This window comes from Parasteatoda tepidariorum, chromosome 9, assembly GCF_043381705.1.
Source record: "Parasteatoda tepidariorum isolate YZ-2023 chromosome 9, CAS_Ptep_4.0, whole genome shotgun sequence".
NCBI lineage: Eukaryota > Metazoa > Arthropoda > Arachnida > Araneae > Theridiidae > Parasteatoda > Parasteatoda tepidariorum.
This window is the reverse complement of record NC_092212.1, coordinates 62,829,684-62,850,440: the sequence shown is the minus strand read 5'-3', so window position 1 is coordinate 62,850,440 and position 20,757 is coordinate 62,829,684. Positions and strand designations below refer to the sequence as shown.

General features: G+C 31.1%; 2 protein-coding genes across 2 annotated transcripts; one reads left to right on the top strand and one right to left on the bottom strand.

Annotated features, from left to right (window-relative positions):
• Positions 1 to 110: 110 nt before the first annotated feature.
• LOC107446964 (clotting factor B) lies at positions 111 to 8,876 on the bottom strand. Its single transcript, XM_043054594.2, has 6 exons — positions 8,654 to 8,876; positions 7,366 to 7,520; positions 5,787 to 5,899; positions 4,045 to 4,310; positions 2,268 to 2,431; positions 111 to 494 (listed from the first exon to the last, which is right to left on the bottom strand). Exons 1-6 carry the CDS (start codon positions 8,757 to 8,759, stop codon positions 333 to 335), a joined length of 966 nt encoding a protein of 321 aa, XP_042910528.1. The 5' UTR covers positions 8,760 to 8,876; the 3' UTR covers positions 111 to 332.
• Positions 8,877 to 15,493: 6,617 nt separating this feature from the next.
• LOC139426559 (probable glutamate receptor) lies at positions 15,494 to 16,701 on the top strand. Its single transcript, XM_071185835.1, has 2 exons — positions 15,494 to 15,816; positions 15,861 to 16,701. Exons 1-2 carry the CDS (start codon positions 15,494 to 15,496, stop codon positions 16,699 to 16,701), a joined length of 1,164 nt encoding a protein of 387 aa, XP_071041936.1.
• The last annotated feature ends 4,056 nt before the right edge of the window (positions 16,702 to 20,757 follow it).

Below are 20,757 nucleotides of genomic sequence, written 5' to 3'. Positions count from 1 at the left end.
GGAACGATTCAGAAAACCGGAAAAATCAGTTATCCGGAATCGCGATGGTCCCGATCGGTCCGGATAATCGGTTCCCTACTGTACTTTTCTTTTATATTCAAATAAAGAGAGCCACTATGTTTTTTTTTTAATTTTTGCATCATGATACAGAATTTATGTCTAGAATTAATATTAGTTTACATAATTTTTGATAATTAAAACATCATCTTGTTAAAATGTTTATTTACAATGATAAAAAACTTGAAAGTAGGTTTTCACTATATACAAAATGTTGAGATTCCCTTTTGTCTGAGGAAGTTTTGTTAGCCTTTTGCAGCCTTTAAAATTTCCATCTATGAGCTAGGTGCCACTTCATCCAACCAATCCAAATAGCTTGTTACTCTCGTGTAGACTCCTGGATAGCCAGCTCTTGCACATTGAAATCCAAAAGAGACTATTCCAACTAAATAATAAACTCCTTTCTCCAGAAGCATTAATGGGCCACCAGAATCTCTCTACAGAAATATATACTTTTATTGGTATGTTTTTATATTGAAAAATTTTCAGATTTTAAAATTAAAAAATATGTAATACATCAGTATCAAAAACTGGTAAATTAGTATAGATCAGGGTTGAAAAATTATATTGCCCGTCATACATTGGGTATGTATTTTTTATTCTTACGTGCCCGACCAGGTATTTAAATATTTAATCTAAAAGAAACTAAGCACTATCTATTGATTATAATAATAAGAATTTTTAAAACAAATTTAGCTTATTATTTTTTATTCCCATGTTTTGCTTATTTTGGTTAAAAAAAAGTTTACTGTAATCATTGAGTGAAATGTGAAAGAAACATTTTTAATTTAATGAAATTCGATGATGACAAAACAGGTTTTTTTTTATTCATTTCGACTGATATTTATATTTTAAAGTAAGAGGGAGTATGTGGTTATAAGTTTCTTTAAATAAATAGATATGTATCTTCATATGTTTCTATCAACGCGCATTAAGTTACAACTATTTTGATATTTTTTGTGCCCTGATATGTATATGTACAGCTTTTTTATTAATTCTTAAAAAAATAAACTAATTCTTTTTTTTTTTTTTTTAATTTTTACAACGTAATCTCTTTTTAGCACATTTTTACTACTGTTTCTCCAACTTTCTTATAAGCCTTTTGAAAAGTAGAACTTTGGAAAGTCTTCAAGTCTCTTTGAGCAAATGCTTTCTATCTTACATATTTCAAGTTAAGAAATAAAAAAATCACCAAGGGCAATATCTGGTGAACAGTGGATGTTATAATTATTGAAAATTTCAACATTTACAATTCTCACCGTATACAGGGTACGTAGCGTTTTTAAAAAGTGCTTAAAGGTGCTTATTTTCGATTTTCGTTTTTTAAGGTGCTTTTTTCATTGGGTGTTTTTAAAAAGTGCTTAATTTTCCCCTTTTCAAAATTAGATTTTTCCTATACTATGTTGATTTTCACTTCTAATTATGCAAAAAGATACAGTTAATATTGTTCTTTCTATTCAACGTTTTCATAATTAATTCAACTCCTATCTATTTCGGCGTACAGTCAGTCCGTAGCGTATGAAAACGCCATTCGTTTTACATAATTCAAAATTTCATGCTTTTTGACAATTGTCAAAAACAATGCCAAAAGGTTTTTTTTTTTTTTTTGACATGATGGTTGAAACAAGATAAAACCGTCGATTGTCAAAATCTTTCCAATCCTGCCTAATTTTGATATTTTTTTAAAGTGCTTAAAAATATTTTTTGTGTGCTTGAAAAGTGCTTAAAAGGTGCTTATTTTTTGTTGAATTATTTGGCTATGCACCCTGGTATAGTTCTTTAATAGAACTCAATATCAGATTTAAGAATTAATTGTTTGTTGGATTTGACTAATATACTCAATTTCAACGTGAAGCAGCATTTAAACGAAAATATTGCTAGTTGATAAATTTGTCACACAATAAATAGTATTTTTTCTTTTTTGTATTCTTATCCCTGAAGTAAGTGTTTTATATTGAAGAAAAAAACTCATCACAATTTGAGAATTAGTTTATTTTGTACACTAACAGAGTTAGTGTTACTGATAGATTATAAAACCTTACTGTGCTATAAGTAACAGAGCAAGGTTTTATGATCTCATTAAAAATAAGTTATTACTTTTTATGGCTATTTATAGGTAAGATCACAGGAAGAGTTCTATTTTTGTTAAAGAGATTGAGCTATAGGGTCATTTTGATGAACTAATTATAAACATTGAACTGAACACTTACTGAGCAAGCATCCTTTCCTCCTTCAAGTGTCCCAGCACAAATGAATTGACGGGTAATACCTTGTGGTAATGACCTACCTCGGTTGTCTCTGTAAGATTCATCACAGGCTGGTACATCAACTACTTGCACAGTTACTTCTCTTAATACTGTGGCACTTTTACCTCCTGCAAAATAATATTAATGAATTTCAGAAAAATATATATGTTGCTAATTTGAAAGTGTGAGACAAATTAATTATGAATCAACAAGAAACAAGTTAAATTTTGCCATCTACTTTGAAAAACTGTCTCAGTTTGTTAGCAATAAATACTGATACCTACCCCTTGCGGTTTGGCTTTCAGTCATTTTGAGTCCTATTTAGGGATACATTTACCATATCCCAAAGAGTTAGAAAGTTATATTTGTTGGACTGTCTAGAATATAATATATATATATANTATATATATATATAAAGCAATTGCCAAGAGGTAGTAGGACAAAAATGTTTATTTAACCATTATTATCAGAGAAAAATCATCCAAGTGACAATCTGAAAAAAAAATTTGGTAAAATCTCGACAAATAATCAAGTTGATATGTTACGTTTCAGGGAAAAGGGAAACGTTAGTAATTTTAATTGGTTCATTAAATAGGTTGAGAGGATGATATGGTTCTCACAGTTCAGTTAAAGAGAAAATTAAAAATGTTAATGCATGCATACTTAAAATTTAAATGTAGAACCAAAAGAGTGGATGTATAATAAACTGTGAGAAACTGTTTAATTTTGAATAATAAATTATGAAGAAGATTTAGTTAAAGAAATAACATAAACAAAAGAAAAAAATATATACTGAAAGCCTTTTTTTTTTTGTGGAAGCTGCGATACTCTAAAATTTAGAGGTATTTGGAAAATTTCATTACATACTTCATCAACTTTTTTCTATATATTAAAATTGCCACTTGCTTTTGTCTGCACAATGTATGATGAGACATTGTTTTAATGTACCTTTATATGCTAAATCAAATGAGGCCGATTTCAAGACCATCTAAATAATAGTTTAGAAGTTAAAAGGTTTTTATGTACAATATTGTATTTGTACATGTTTATGCATCTAAATATTACTGTCGAAATAAAAGAGGCCTTGTTTCTTATGTATTTTTTACGCTAAATCGATTGAGACCACAAGTCTAAAGATGAATAGTACAGAAGTGGTTAGATTTTTATATATGAAAGTACTACTGTTGATTTGTTATGTACTAGTGCAAAATTGTATTTTTTGCACATAAATTCTTCATGGCTCAGAAACTATCGATCGGTCTTATGGGTCTTATTCGATTCAGTGTTAAAAATACACCAAAAAAATAACCTCAGTCTAAAAGCGATGTAAGTTTCTCCCCCTATTTCTTGCTATCGCTGAAACCCGATGCTCGAAGTCGTACCATTTTTTACCACTTACTATGAGGAAGGTACTTAACAGTTCGTTAAATCGCATTTTTGAGCTTTAACTTTACTGATACTACATGTTGGATGGAAATGAAAGGCGTTCTTAATAGTTTCCTTTAACTTACTTTTATCGCCCTTCATTTTCATCTGACAAACTAGTTTTAATGGTGGATGACTTTAATTGTGATGTAATTAATCTCGATATTGATTTTCATATTTTTAAACTAACTTCTCTATTCACTGAAATATTAATCTATTTAATAGATTTCTATGAGTTCATGTTTTATAAGGATTCAAAAAATTTCATGCTTTAAGGGCAATGATTATAGAACATTCTGCATTTGTGTTTGCTTACCAAATTCTTGATCGCCCCATCCTGTTACAGTTACATCTCTGCCTTGCAGTTTTTTCCTCCTAATGTCTGGCTGCGACGGTAGACAAATGGGTCTGACATTTGGTTCAAAATTGATTCGATCTTTCAGGCGTATCACAGCAATGTCGTTGTAATGTTCTCTTGGTCTGTAATCGGGATGTATGGTAATGGAATCGATGAGGTACAACGTCCCTTCTCTGACGTTTGAACTTCCAACGCGAACTGAATAACGGGTTGGTTGAACATTTCTGAAAGTTACGATTCAATGAAATATGAGAAAAGAGAAATAGTTTAGTTTGAGATTGAAAATTAATCTGAACTTTTGTACTAACCTATTAATCTAACCTTCATTCGCTTCAAAAATACACGGATTGGAAATTGGACAGTGATCAAGAGGGGCAAATCAAATTATTGAACGTTTGAAACATGTTATTAACGTTGATTAAACATTTGAAACATGTTGAGATGTCGACTGTTATTTCCAATTTGTGTATTTTTGAAGCAAACTAAGTATTTAATTAAGTAATATCTTGCTGTTAAGTAATATCTCGCAGTTCTTGGAATTCTTTAATTGAAAATCAATGTCATTAGGTATAAAAGAAATCTAGATAAATTCAGGTATAAGAGTTTTATTTAAGTTGGAAAGAATTCTTCAGATTACAGAGAATTAGGTTTTAGAATTAAATTTTAGTTAGATTAGAAAGAATTTCGGAGTAGAGGGAAAATTTGGTTACTAGCCTACCCGAATGTCATATCTTAATCTTATTAACTACGTTATGATTTAACTACGCAAGACAGCGACCGAAAAGTTAAGTTCCATGCTGTTAATTATTGTTTACCATACTTCTGACAGAACACATTTGTATAATTCGTTTATTTAAAAATAATTTCGTGCGAAATATAATTTTAAATATTATTTATGTAAAAATGGTACAAAAAGTACATAGTACAAGTTACATTATGTTAAAATGGTATAAAAAGTTTTGAATTGTAAGGTATACAATTCGAAAAAATGCAAAATTTGAGCAAAATCGGTCGAATATACTCTGAGTAATGCAATTTCACAAAAATTCTATTTTTAAATTTTCATTTCTCATATACAACTCTACTGATTCCATTCAAAACTTTTATTTTTTATTCAGTTGAAATTACTACAGTTTTAAATCATATAAATATATGCATGTCTCACAGTTAAAAATTTTTCGACCATTATATTGAACAATAAAATAATTAAAAAAAAAATTTTTTGTGTTGAATTATCTTTGAATAAGCGAGTTTCACAATTGTGTTTTTTTTAATTTTTTTTTAGAATTTTTTAAAAAGTTCCAAAGACATGACAAGTACCCAAAATTTTGAATTAACGTAAAGGGGCCCTAACTTCCGACCGCCTAAATTATTGGGATCGTAGATCGTATTTTCTAGGTTCCGGTGACGCCCACCCCCTTAATTTTGGAGGTTACGAATCTAAATCTCTTGAAGAAAAAAAAAGTAAAATTCATTTTAATGTCTGACTTCGTGGCTTAAAATATCGTCTGCTCCAGTTTACATATTTAAATTCTATCACACGAGCCATTAAGATTCGCACGTGATAATCCGATTATTAAATCATAAGTTATTGAGGTTTTTCTTTTCTTATTTTGCGCACTATCTATCATGATCACAATTAAAATAAGTTTTATTAAGAAATATTTTAAAAATATCGTACGTTAGTTTATGTTACATACCTGCCACCACTTAATTTGAAACAATGGGCTGCTGTCACTAAATGTCTGTCATTGATAATGGCTGCTCCGCAAAGAAAATTCTCAACTCCAAAATTTCTTGTGTAAACACCAGCCTATAATTTGAAAGAAAATCGAGTTTAGTTTATTTAAAATACCCCTATTTGAAAGTTATTTACTATGAAAAGTTGATGTATATGGAATTTGTGACAAGTTTAACTCAAATAAAAACAATCGTTATACATAGTAATCTGATTTTAATTAAATAATAGTAATTAAAGCCCATTTAATTGAAACTGCTGATTTAATTTAGTATTGGTGACATTTTTATCAATACTTGTATGTATTGCGTAGAAAATATTCTAAACGTATTGATTTAGAATGAAAATATGTTTGACATATTTGGAATTTTTATTTATTCAAAGATGTTTCTCTCCCTAGAACGAACTCAACTGTCGAAGAGGTGAAGACGGAGAGAGAAAATATTAAATATCCTTTTTTTAGTTTTCACAAATAAACTGCTGGTGATTATTCACTTTGTCCAGTAGTATCTTTTGATCATCACCTTATCTTAACTTGAGGCGTGCAGTAATTTAAATTCTCTTTGAATTTTTATGACAAAATACAGTTAACAAGACAGTTTGGTAATCTAAGTTAGCTAAATAGTCTGTTTTTAAATTTTTGATAAATATCTTTATTTTTGTACAATTTACGTTATAAGAATCATCCAAATCGGTTTTCATCAGATTAAGCTGTAAAATTAAATTTTAACGAATCTGAAAACTGACAAAATGCGTGGATTTAAATTACAGATTGAAAACCACAAGTTACAAATTTTTATTGCCTCAAATTTTTGAGAAAAATTTCATGGAAGTTCTAAAATTTATCAAGCTCCTTTTCTCCTAACCCTAATCTTTATTGCCCACCTTTTTTGAAATATATTGTGTTGCCGAATAAAAATCATCAAAAGTTACAAAATAAAAAAAAAAAAAAAAAAAAAAAAAAAAAAATCACAAATTTAACCTAAAACCCAAGATGTTGTCACCTAATCTGAACTTGAAATAACTTGAGTATATAATACTTAGAAATAATACTCAAAATATGTAGTATATAATATTTATTTTATTCTTAATTTTCTAATAATTATTTTAAGTTTGTTTTAAAAACTGATCTGTACTAAGGCCGAATCACTAAACTATGGCAAATTTTATTTTTTACTTTATATTATTTTATAATCGTTATGAACAGCCGATCCAAATTTGAGTTTAAGATTACCAGTGTTCAACTCTGCATCCTTGTAATCTTGAACCCAATCCAGAAGACAAAGGAACACCTGGATCAGTACCCCTATAGGTATTGATTATACCTATATTGATTATTTATGGGAACTTGGAGGACTAAGTGGCCCCAGCAGATTTAACATGAAACAGTCACCATGTAATACGCAGGAATTCTTCTGCTGGCTGGACTCGATCTCCCGTTCTGACGAACACGAGTCCAACACCCTACCAACCAGATCATCCCGACTCCATGGCTTATTATTTATTAAAAACAAGTTTATAATTGTATAAATAAAAATTACCATCCAAGGCCAAGCTCCTATACTTGATTCTTTGCCTCCAGCGATTATAGGAAGTTTTGTCTTGTTAATGTGAAGTGCCATTTCAGGTATCATCCTCGGCATTTGTCTCTTAACTCTGTTCAAGTTTAATCCTTTAATTACTCTCGTCCCACAATCTGTAAGAAGCGATTACATTTAAGTGAAATTTTATGAAAATCAGTAAAAAAATAATTATTCACCTAATTTGTTATTCACAATCAAGAGGCTTTAGTGATCAGGGTTGCGATATGATTTTCCTGATTAATGGATCGAATGTACTCAACATACTACAGTCCGGATTTTTTTTATACTTTCATTTCATTATGAAATTTTTTTTCTCAATAAAGTACAGAATTTACAAACTCGCTTCCCAATGAGGCGACTCAGGATCAATTCTGGTTGATAAGAATTCTGCTCCTGGCTCGCACCGGCCACAGTGTTGACGTAAGACATCATCAGTGGTAGACGGATTATGGGATAGAATCTCTCGCCGTCGGGCTAACCGTTTGAGATTTTAGTGGTTTTCTTTTCCATGTAACACAAACTTGCGTTAGTTCCATCAAAGAAATCCTCCACGAAGGCTGGATTGTCCCAATGCTTGATCAGGAGTTCGCTTGTCTTCTGGGGTGGGTATAAAGTTACAAGGCTACGGAGTGGAGGTTGAGTATTGTTAGTCGTAAACTCAGAATTGGATCAGTTGTTCAAAGCTGGTCATGAAATGAAATAATATAAAAAAAACTCTGTATTTAGCAAAATTTTTGACCAAGAGAAAATTTCAACTCTTTAAAGCGCATTGGTTTCATGTCTAACACATTTATGATTAACACTATCGCAAATGACTGAATATATATACAGTTATTTAACTCTAAGTGCCATAAAAATTTACTTAAATTTTATATTAAGAGGGTTAAGATTGTAATTAAGTAACAGATAAAAAAAATATTTACTTTTTGTTCTTTGCGGTGTTCTCTTGATTCAGCTTTTTAATTTTTATTCGAAACAAGTTTTGAGTTATTTTAAAAGAGAGTCTTAGAGATCTTCCCGTATTATTTGCTTTTTAAAAATAAAACTTGGATAAATAATCTGCAAATGCTGTACTAATCTGCAACATCCGCTGTCGTGGTACTAACCATGTCGCTTTTAACAAAGATTCAAAAAGCTTTCCAGAGATTCAGGCATTTTTAAGAGAAATGCATCGTCAAGGAATCAAAGTTGATGAAATTTATTTTATTGATGATTAAATATTAAATAAAATGAAAATATTCTTTACTTGGCATTTCGAATTTTCTTGAGAGTGTGGGATCGGGGCAGCAGACTATCGGCATATCATTATTCCACTGACAGATTGTAGGCGTTTGACGTCGCCAATTGTCCATCACTTCTTTGCATTCCAGCAGTGAAACGCAGCTTCCATCCTTTTGGTCAGGTGTTTTACATTTTTCTGCATTATTGTTGTCTGTAAATCTTATTCCAGCAACTAAACAAATTTTTTAAAATAATTAAATCCGTATTACGTCTATTGGGTAAGTCTCCAAAAAACAACACAGTGGAAGAATTTTTTATTTTTTAATAATTTTTTTTTTAACTGTTGCATGAGAATTCATAACAGATCCTAAATACTTATGTTTCGCTGATTTCAAATCTGCAATAAATTTTTCTCTACAAGTTATAGTTTTTTTTATGACATATTAAGTCTATTTTTTGCAGAAACACATGTCTAGAAATGTCATCATGAGCCGTTAGAGACGCTCCCCTATTACGAACTGTTCTTTTTTCTTGTGCTTCGGAACACGTCATAATAGGAAAACTCCTCTAGTCACTTACAACGACATTGCCAGACATTTTTTTTGTTGTATGAGATTTCATAACAGATCTTAAATACATTTGTTTCGCTAATTTCAAATCTGCAACAGAATGCCATCATGAGTCGTCAGAGACGCTCTCCTATTACGAACTGTTTTTTTCCCCTTGTGCTTCGGAACACGTCGTAATAGGTAATTGGAAAGCTCCCCTAGTCGCTTACAACGACATTGCCAGACATGAGTTCCTAGGCAGTTTTAATTCTGATGATGCGTGTCCTTGCTCTAGAACATGGGTCGCCAAACTTTTTTGATCATCGACCCCTTTGTAATTTTTCGAAATCTCCATCGACCCCCATAAAAGTAATTTTCTGTTAATTAAAATAAAACTCTTTTAGATATTGTGTTTCGACATTTATTTTATGATTTTAAGCATATATTAAAGTTATAGTTCATTGTGTAACAATAGTTTTACGAAAAATATATTAATGTGGAAATTTAAATACCGTAATATTTATTAAGTAATAAGTAAAGTAACTACAGATTTATTGCTTCTTGATCAATGAGATGGGTGTGCCTGGTGTTTTTTTGCAAGGTTCGCTATATTGGGTTCAAAATTGGCCAATTTTAATCTTAAATCCCCTCAAAACTCCACATTCAGTTTATTTTTGTACTTAGTTCAGATTGAATTTACGTGAAAGTTAAAGACACACATGAGATTAAAATAATAATATTTTCAAAAATTTTGTAATTTTCGTAAAAAAATACAAAGTGTGCTATAGTTTTGTAGCGGGCAGTACTAATCCATATTATTATTGCTTACCTTCTTTTTTACACGTATTGATAGTTAAAATTGATATCTAAACTAAACGAATGGTTTTTATAATACAATAACTAATTATCCAAAATTATAAAAGTTTCAATAATGACACTGCAAATATTCAACACTGTTCACAGTTTGCAAAGATAGCTGAAACTGCGTATGATATTTGCGTTTGTAATGTCAATGCTCGTCACATGTGANCTAAACGAATGGTTTTTATAAAACGATAACTAATTATCCAAAATTATAAAAGTTTTAATAATGACACTGCAAATATTCAACACTGTTCACAGTTTGCAAAGATAGCTGAAACTGCGTATGATATTTGCGTTTGTAATGTCAATGCTCGTCACATGTGATATTTGGACAAGCGCACATATGCATATGACTTATAAACAAGAAGTGCAGAGTTCGTGCCACTGCACGCTGGTACGTAAATACTTGTTTCACCCGAATAAATATATGTTTATTAATTTATGTTCTATAAAGAAACTGATATTAAGTCTATAATAAAAAAAATTACAAATTTTACATACTTAATTAGGTATGTGTGATTTGCGTATTAAGAATTTTTTCTTCGACTCCCAATCGATCCTTTCGATTCGGATCGACCCCCATTCGACCCCCTGTCTCAGATCGACACACACTTTTGTTAAATAGACCCCTGGGGTCTATATAGACCACTTTGGCGACCTCTGGGTTAGAGTATCATTTGCCATCGGGTTAAACGTGGGACGTTCTTGTGGTCTTCCTCTCCATGTAACACAAATGCGGATTAGTTCCATCAAAAAGTCCTCCACGGAAGCAAATTTCTCGCAACACTTGACCCAGGAGTTCCCTTGTCTTCTGGGTTGGGTTCAAAATTACAAGGCAGCGTTGTTGAACATTAGTAGACGTAAACCCATAAAGTTCAGCCTGCTGTTTAACGACGAATATAGAAAGGGCCGACCAGTAAGATATTCTCACGTTTGTGATTCAATATTCTTTGACTTAGCGAAGATAACTTCTCTAACCTCTATCAATGACCATTTTATATTACTTAAGAACTTAATTTTAAATTAATCCGACTCCCTTTTCGGAAAAGTGTCTTGCTATTTTTCTCCAGTTAAAAGTAAATTGAACAAAAACACACATTCCAATATATGTTATGATGAAAGCGTGATAGAAATTGTCTTTACATTTCATATCTTAAGAAAATTTGAATTAAAAAAAAAAATATGTTGTCCAACTTATAGAGTATATAGTATTCACCGAAATAACAATACAAAAATATTTTTTAGTTATTTTTTTATGTATCAAAAACTTGGATGATTTATATATATTATTTTGGGTAAATTGTTCTAACAATCCAATATTGATGATTTTAGGAGCGACCATCCTCCCAGACAACTAATTTGTACTGATTAACCGAAAGTGGTTGCTAGTGAGAAGTTTCACTGAAAATATATTTCATATTAATAAATGTAAATCAGAAGTTGTTACAAGGCTGAGAAAATTAATTTGGTTACCAAAGTTGTTTCTATCTGTAAATGGGCTTTAAATGGCATTTGTTCAAATGCAGTACACTCTCGATTATCCGTGCGCAGATTATCCAGTTTGCGGATTATCCGTGCTCATTCCGGAGTCACACCAAAAATATAAAGTTAAACATTTTCAAGATTATAAAAAATTGATTCATGAAGTTATAACACTACCAAATTTTTGGAAGCAGTATTCGTTATTGGATTACAGAATATGGAACATCGTCTACGTTATCGCGATCTTGGAGAAAGATCATACCGCTTGATGAACAATCCTCTTCAGATGTTCAAGAAAAATATGATAACAGTATTCTCGAACAAGCAAAAGAAATCTAAGGTTTCGAAATTTTTGATGAAGAAAATTTAGAAGATTGGTTTCAAAGTGATGCATGTGAGCCTGTCTTCCAGTATTTGAGTATTGATCTTCACCGTTATGTTGTTCAATCAAACAGTGATGATAGTAACTGATGCAGAAGATGTAGTAAATGAATGAAATACAATTTCGCATTCTGCTGCTCTGCGGAAACTTTATTAGATTATATGGGAGGATTTGATTACGGTGACATTACTGCAGTTCGTAAAATATGTGTATCGATATATGGCGAAGACGCATTACACATTTTTCAATAAGGAAAATTCCTAGTTTGATGCTATGCATTCAAATGTCAGTAATTTTTATATTTAATGTACTAATATTGAATTTTTCTTTAATAAAAGGAGTTTTTGGATTATCCGTGTTTTTTGATTGTCCGTGCGACCTGTCCCGGTGATTAACCCGGATAATCAGGAGTGCATTGTAGCTGTAAATGGGCTTTTGATTTTTATTATTAATCTTTTAAATTTCGAAAAATTCCTCTCACCCTTTTTCTCCTCTCATTTTATCTGTTCAAAATTTTAAGAAATTGCATGTCCCTGACACAATCCATGACGATTAATAAAGCATCCAAAACGCAATGGTTACAATCAAGTCCAGGGTTGCACTGAATTTAACAAAAGAACAAGCATGACCAGTTTTTTTTTTTTTTGTTTCTTTTTTTGTTTTTCTTAAATTGTTTTCCCAGTAGAACAGTATATTTTTTAAAGGCTGACAAAAAAAAATTCTGTCACTTTTCTGCTTCAAAAAAAGGTTTCCCCCTTACGTTTTATTAATATTTAAGACTTTCCAGTTGCAGAAGTTAAAAGACTTCGAAAGCCAATACTGCCCAGTGTTCTTATATTAATATAAAGAGTGAAATAGCTTGGATAATTTTTATAACACTTAATGAATTTGAGGAGAGCTCACTGACTCACGATAATATATTATTATACAAGTAGAAAAGGCAAAAAACAAGTGTGATGTAAAAAATAGTATATTTATTTTTACCAGCAGAAGCTATTGAGCCGTGATGGCTTAAGGGTTAAAGCTTTCACCTTCCAATGAGGTGAACTGGGTTCGAATCAAAGCGATGGCTGGTCAATACGAATTCTGCATCCGGCTTACACTGACCACAGTGCTGACGTAAAATATCCTCAGTGGCAGACGTATCATAATTCAGTGTCTCATTGCCGTCAGACTAATCGTAGGAGGTTTTCGTGCTTTTCTTCTCCATGTAACGCAAATGTGGGTTAGTTCCACCTTAAAGTCCTCCACAAAGGCACATTTCTCTCAATACTTGATCCAAAAGTTCCCTTGTCTTCTGGATTGGGTTAAAAATTACAAGGCAACGGAATTAAGCAATAGTAGTTGTAAACCCAACAAATCTGGTTGGATGTTCAACGACGGTTATAAAAAAAAATAGCGCGTGGTGTCGCTCCGCGCGGAAGAAGTTAAACTTCGTAACCTGCGTCGTTAATTGTAGAAGAATTAGCAGTCGTGGAAGGATCACTAGTTCTATTCAACGACTCTTTTTCCTGCTCCGCTCGCTTTCGTGCTCTGTAATAACTATATACCGTTATTACTAATAACGGTAATATTGTGCATTTCTCCCTCGTGGACCTCTTGAACCAGTGGAAGTGCTTGTGGTTGCCTCATCGTCTCGCCATGGAAAATCCAGTTGTATTAATAATATATGTGAATACGTCATAATGTAATTTCAGAAGAAAAAACACAACAATCAATTGATATTCGCAAGAGACATACCTTGACATAATCTTGAATCCGTCGCATTGTCCGTGGGATTGTTTTCACTCATTTTTTACAATTGTTATCCACTAAATTTGAAAATAAAAAATACTACCCTATTAAATTATATGTGTATCAATACAAACTAAAAAAAAATATTTATAAAAAAACAATACTTTTAGGACTGTTATATTTTTATGCTGAGAACCAAAATAATAAGGAAATGATAAACTGGATTCTACCACGTGATTTCCCGGCCAATAAAAATGTAGCGTTAAACGTTTAACGCAACCTTGTTGGAAGTCGCATACGAAGTATAACTTCAAAAAATATTTATAGAAAAACAATACTTTTATTATTTTTATGCTAGTGAGAACCAAAACAATATGGAAATGAATGAGGGAAAACTGGATTCTACCACGTGATTTCCCGGCCAATAAAAATGTAGCGTTGAACGCTTATCGCAACCTTGTTGGAAGTCGCATAAGAAGTATAACTTCAAAAAATTTAATATATTGGATGAAAAAGATTCTGAAAAGTGAGGTTCTACTACAGGAAATTGGTTTTCTTGTAAAAGTTTGAGAAAGTCAGAAGTTGAAGACGTCTTCCAAGGGCCCCAAATTATTGCTAAAGTAAAATTTCCATTAGAGATATCTGGTTGATAGAAATTTACATTAATTTAAGTGGTAATTTAATAATAAGTCACGTGTGTTACAATGAAAGATTAGAGATAATTAAGTGAGTAATACTAAATAGTGGCACAGTAATAAACTTACCAAAATGTCACTTTATAATAATACTTAACAGCAATTGAAATGTCATATAATTGCCTAGGTCTTGCATATAACTGCCAATCTTGAAAAAATTTTAAAAATTGGTTTGAAATAACAAAATAAATACAAACTAATAACAAATGGATTAGATAAAAGTTTAATAATTCATAACGTAGACAGGAATTTCATTTACATACAGCTAGCTGATTATATGTCCTTCGCTTGGTGTGAAAAAAGGCAAATAATCAATAAATTAGTTCTGGAAAACATTACAAAACCATGCGTAAAGCTGAAAGTTATAAAGAAATACAATCAATATAGCTAGAAAAAATTTGTTACAAATTTTATTTCAAAATTACATTCACTATCTAAAACATTTTGCATTCAACAGATGATTATGGTTTGCTATAAGGGATGGAGGAAGACTAAAATTTGTTTTTCCTTTTAATTTCGAAATTTTCCGATAGCAATTTCCGCACACACCGAGATTCGTGAGAATAGATTACAGTAATATTTTTGCATATTATTGTGGAAATTGTGCTATAATTGAAGGTGTGAGTGTTAATTTATCCCACCACTCTGAATTACAATATAAATACCTACTTTAAAATTCTGAAAGAAGAAAGAGAAAAAACTTACCGTTCGTTAGAATATTTTTGAACTGATTTTCAGACAGAAAGTTTCCAAACTAATTAGCATTTAATAATTCATTATAAATTATAATTTAAGCATAAAAAGTAAACTATAAACCAATGGAAGAGAAAGATAAAAAAAAAGGGTAGATAAACCAATTTTTGAACCAATTCATGAACATAAACCAATTTTTTTGTCAATGTTTATCCTTTTTTTCTCTGTCATATTTTACGAACTGAATTGACTTCGAACACGAATATCAACTAAAAATTTTATGCACAAACGCAAAATTTTCACGCTTATTCCAGAAGATTATTTCCATGAAGAAAATCTTCATGTTATGGAGAACTGCTAACTTTTCTGAAAGGCGCGACATCTCTATACTCTGTTAGTATTCAAGAACTGATTTAACTATAAGAACTTGATCTGAAAATTAACCAAAAAGGATTTTGTTAAAGAAGATGGCATATTTTCCCTCGAAACTTAGACTAGCAGTTGAACCCCTGAGCAAAGCCATAGAAATTACAAGAATCGACAACACTACCATTATTTCGGGAGTTGAAGCCGAATTTATTAAAGTATTGGCTCAAGCATTAAATTTCGAATATGAGGTTTTTACTTCCCCAGATCATTTCGGGGAAATGGATACATCCGGAAACTACACTGGAGTGATGGGAATGCTGCAAAGGAATGAAGTTGATATGGGATTGACCTATTTAGATATTACCTATGAGCGTTCAAAAATTGTAGACTCCAGTGCGCCTTACTACTATCTTGAAAAAAAGTTTATGATGAATTATAAACATCAGCATTCATGTATCCTTTCAGCACACTCACATGGATTTTATTCCTTATCACGCTGCTCTCGGTGTCAGTTCTATTTCGAACTTTGATTTCACCAAAAGATTCAATTATTTCCGTTTTCTTCAATTTGTGGGGATCTTCTTTCGGACAAGGAATGAGCTACAGCCCTCGTTCCCTGACCAGGCGGATACCACTTGGAATTTGGCTCCTTTATTCATACGTGCTAATTTTATGTTACAGCTCCGTCCTGTTATCATTTTTGACTTCTCCCATCAGAATGAAACAAATAAAAGATTTCAAGGATCTCTATCTCGCTGTCAAGGAGGGGAAAATGGTGTGTCTATCATTGAAGGTAACTAAGGAAGTAGATAATTTGATGGAAAGCCTTTCACCTCACTTAAGAGGATTAGGGGAATACATTAAAAAGAATGACTGGTATTATTATGACCCTGAAGAAGTCAAAGTTCCGGAACATGTAGCAATACTTGGTTCAGCTGATCTATTTCGTGCGGCTGTTGGGCCACCTGAAAAGTACTTTTATTCGGAGGACACTTTTGGATATTTTCATTACGGGATTGCAATCAAGAAAACATTTTGCTGCAAAGAGCGCTTGAATAGAATCGTACTCCGAATTGTAAGTAGTGGCTTATATGAAAAATTCAAAGAAGATTACTTCTTTAAAAAAGATGCAATGAGAAATTTAAATAAGAGCCATCCTGAGAGCACATTAGCATCACCTATAAGGCTATCAAATTTAAATGGGGTGTTTATTATTCTTGGTATGGGCTGGGCGGCAGGTATTATTGTTCTAATGATGGAAATCACCTACTTTCGATGGTCACGCCCAAAACATCGCCAAACCTGAAATGCAAATGAGTTTTTGCTTATATAGCCTTCACTATCACCTTTTTCAAAGCATATTATTATTATAAACTTTCAAATTAGTTGAGTTGTTAAATCGTATTTTAACTCCGTGACCAACTTTCCATTCTAAATCTTGTACAATTAAAATGAAACACGTCATATTTAGAACATTATATTTAACACTCCTTTATTATATCTAAATTGTAACTTTCCAAAACCGTACCTTCGCTGATTAATAAGAAAATGTAGTTTTCTGATATTTCTGGTGGATAATTTAAGAAGTTTTTTTAAGGCGATGATCCATACAGAAAAGTCAAGTCCCTTTAAACTTGCGACAAATTATTCTTTAAAACAATCCTTTTCATAAATTTTAATTTTGAATTTCAAACATTCTCTCTATGTTCAAAATTTTCTGCATGGATAAACCGGATCAAAAGTAATGTAAAGATTATTAAATACATCATACGTAAATGTTAAGCAATTTATTTTTTATGTTCCTCCTGTTACTTTGCTAGCTAACTATTGCTTGAAGCTTGAAATGGCACTTTGCTTCTGTCTGAATCTTACCATCTACGTTCGCAGTTTTAAATCGTACCGTGTATTAAGTAGGATAAACTAAATCATATGAACTCTTACTACTAAACAGGTCCATTTTTAGGCCAATTAAACTGCACTGCAGTCAAACTGTCGAAAAATGGGTGAGAGTGCTTGCTTGCACCCCAGACCTAATTTCTCATCATGTCAGTGAAGATTACTACCAAAATTGAGAACACTGCTTAAAAGAATTTGACTGTTCTGGCTTTAATAAAACTAACTTTTCGAAAGCTGAAAATTTCTATTTATAGTTGAATCAATTGAGAAAAAAACGAAACTATTTCAGTACATTCCAATACTTATGACATTTATGTTCCTAATATCCAGGAAGGAAAATGTGATGTGTTTTATAATGATAAATAGAATCCTTAAAATATACAACTAACACAACCATTAATAAAAGAAAAACAGTACAACGACCTCAAGGAAATATTTTTTTTAAAAAAAAGAAGAGAATCTAATAATGGCGGATTTAATGGTATGAAGCTTATAAATTTTGATAAGCATTTTGTTTGGTTTTAAAACTAGTAATAACTCAAGATAAGAAAAAGTCCTTTGATAAAAGAGATCTAGTCTATCTTCACGTTTTAGATATGGACACATAAATTTCTTCGTATTTATTTCATGTTAAGTAAAATTTCAACGTATGTTTAAGTTCGGATTTTTTTTAAATATTTTAGTTTGCGAAGAGTCTTTATTTTAGTTTGCAAAGAGAGAATAAAAGCCTTTTTGATGCATTATTGATAATTAATCTATTAACATGCCATGTGTATTATAAATGATATAAGCCTTTTTGAAGCTGTATTGAAGCTCTAATGTTGTAACCCGCTCCTGGAATTGGGAATAATATAATCCATTTTGAAGCATTATCATGTTTTAAACTATTAACATGCTATGGGTATTAGAAATGATATAAGCTTTTTAGATGCTGTATTGATGTTTTAATGTTCTTAAATGCTACGGGAAATGGAAATAATAAAAGCCTTTTTGATGCATTATTGATGTTTTAATCTATTAACATGCCATGTGTATTAGAAATGATATAAGCTTTTTAGATGTTGTATTTATGTTTTAAAGTTCATACCCGCTACGGGAAATGGAAATAATTAAAGCCTTTTTGATGCATTGTTGATAATTAATCTATTAACATGCCATGTGTATTAGAAATGATATAAGCTTTTTTGATGCTGTATTGAAGCTTTAACGTTGTAACCCGCTGCTGGAATTGGGAATAATATAATCCATTTTGAAGCATTATCATGTTTTAATGCACTAACATGCCATGGGTATTAGAAATTATATAAGCTTTTTAGATGATGTATTGATATTTTAATGCTCTTACCCGCTACGGGAAATGGAAATAATAAAATCCTTTTTGATGCATTATTGATGTTTTAATCTATTAACATGCCATGTGTATTAGAAATGATATAAGTTTTAGGTGTTGTATTTATGTTTTAAAGTTCATACCCGCTACGGGAAATGTAAATAATTAAAGCCTTTTTGATGTATTATTGATAATTAATCTATTAACATGCCATGTGTATTAGAAATGATACAAGCTTTTTTGATGCTGTATTGAAGCTCTAATGTTGTAACCCGCTGCTGGAATTGGGAATAATATAATCCATTTTGAAGCATTATCATGTTTTAATGCACTAACATGCTATGGGTATTAGAAATTATATAAGCTTTTTAGATGCTGTATTGATGTTTTAATGCTCTTACCCGCTACGCGAAATGGAAATAATAAAATCCTTTTTGATGCATTATTGATGATTTAATCTATTAACATGCCATGTGTATTATTATTAGAAATGATTTAAGCTTTTTTGATGATGTATTGAAGCTCTAATGTTGTAAAACGGTGGGGGAAATGGAAATAATAAAAGCTTTTTTGATGCATTATTGATGTTTTAATCTATTAACATGCCATGTGTATTAGAAATTCTGTAAGCTTTTTTGATGTTGTATTGATGCTCTAATGTAACCCGTTGCGGGAATTAGGAATGATAAAAGCCTTTTAGATGCTTTAATGTTGTTTTAAGGGAACTTTTTTTTATTTATTAATTTTTTTTAATAGCTGTCTCCTCAGTACGGTGCTTTATTTGATACAGCATGAGCATGCTTTATTGGTGGTTGAGACGGGATCAGTTCAAGAAATGTTTTATTAAGAGTTGGCGATAAATCTAATTATGGTTTTCCATTTAAGAGGAAAAAAGGTAATTTATTAAGAAAAGATTGCAGTGAAGAAATTACAAGAAATCTGTATTAAATCAGCGAATGTTGAAAAACTGGATAGAGGAAACCTTTGATCAAAATTGTATCCCCTCTTAATTGATCGTAGAATTAGTGTATACGATTATAAAAATTTATGTTAAATATTTGCTATTTGACGGTATATTTTGAACTCTTTTTGATTCGTGTGAGTTACACCTAATTCCTTATATTTAGCGAACAGTTGTACCAGAATAATGGAACCAAAAACCTTAGCAAATATCAAATTGGTCTTTGAATGAGAAGAAAATACTTTTAATTAAGCGTCAGATTTGAGGTCACCAAGTTTCAAGGCGTATAAAATAAAAAGAAATTCAGCAAATTTACATAAAGAATTGGAAGAAACTGAATAAGGAAGGAGTTGTGGAAAGTGTTAGAAATATTTTTTTAAGGACTCGGAAGGAAAAGAACCCAATAGTAGAAAAAGTTGAAGTGTTAAAAGTTAGTCCCTGTGTACTAAACACGGAAATCGAAAGTGAATCAAAAGGCGAATTCGTTGGTGGAGTTTTCGAGAGAGATAATAAAAGTGGTAGAAAAGGGATGTCATCCAAGAAAAGTGGTCAAGCGGTCAGTTTTGTGGTTCAAATAGCTCTGCTAATGTAACGGATAGGAGCATTACATGTCAACACTTTTCTAATCAAAAAATTGCGAAATGGTTTTGGTAGAAAGTGGAAAAGGTTTCTAGAAAAAAAGCGATGCGTTAGAATTCATAAAATTTCAGAAGTGAAATCTGTTACAAAATACATTTATTTAATTTCGTGAAATTGTTCAATATTTTAGTCACTGGATTGCTCTGTTTTTTATTTAATGAATAACATTTTCACTTTCCTTCCGATCCAAAGTTTGGATTCGTTAATGTTAATTTTATTGTTTGCGTATTTCAACATATCTGGGGAATTTTTTAAAAGAATTGAAAACTTTGCGCACACAATTATGAATTTTGCTTATTCAAAGATAATTCGATGCAGAAAATAACTTTCAGTGGATATTTATTATGCTTTATCATTTTATTTAAGAATGGTCGAAAAATTTCGAATTTTAATGAATATAATTTTTTGCATCGTTTTCAAGAATGTTATTTACATGGAAAAATGTAAACTTTGAGCGAAATCAATAGAATAGTTTTGAAAAATGGAATTTCAAAATTATCAGGTGCTTAAAATTCGATTTCACAGGAACTATTCGA

Excerpts from the sequence above, each read along its gene's own strand:
- LOC107446964 (XM_043054594.2), bottom strand. The coding sequence starts at position 8,759 with ATGGACAATTGGCGACGTCAAACGCCTACAATCTGTCAGTGGAATAAT. Across the intron at positions 7,521-8,653 it reads AAGAAAATTCGAAATGCCAA|ATTGTGGGACGAGAGTAATT; the intron begins GTAAAGAATATT and ends CGCTTCTTACAG. Across the intron at positions 2,432-4,044 it reads ATGGGGCGATCAAGAATTTG|GAGGTAAAAGTGCCACAGTA; the intron begins GTAAGCAAACAC and ends ATTATTTTGCAG.
- LOC139426559 (XM_071185835.1), top strand. The coding sequence starts at position 15,494 with ATGGCATATTTTCCCTCGAAACTTAGACTAGCAGTTGAACCCCTGAGC. Across the intron at positions 15,817-15,860 it reads TACTACTATCTTGAAAAAAA|CACACTCACATGGATTTTAT; the intron begins GTTTATGATGAA and ends GTATCCTTTCAG.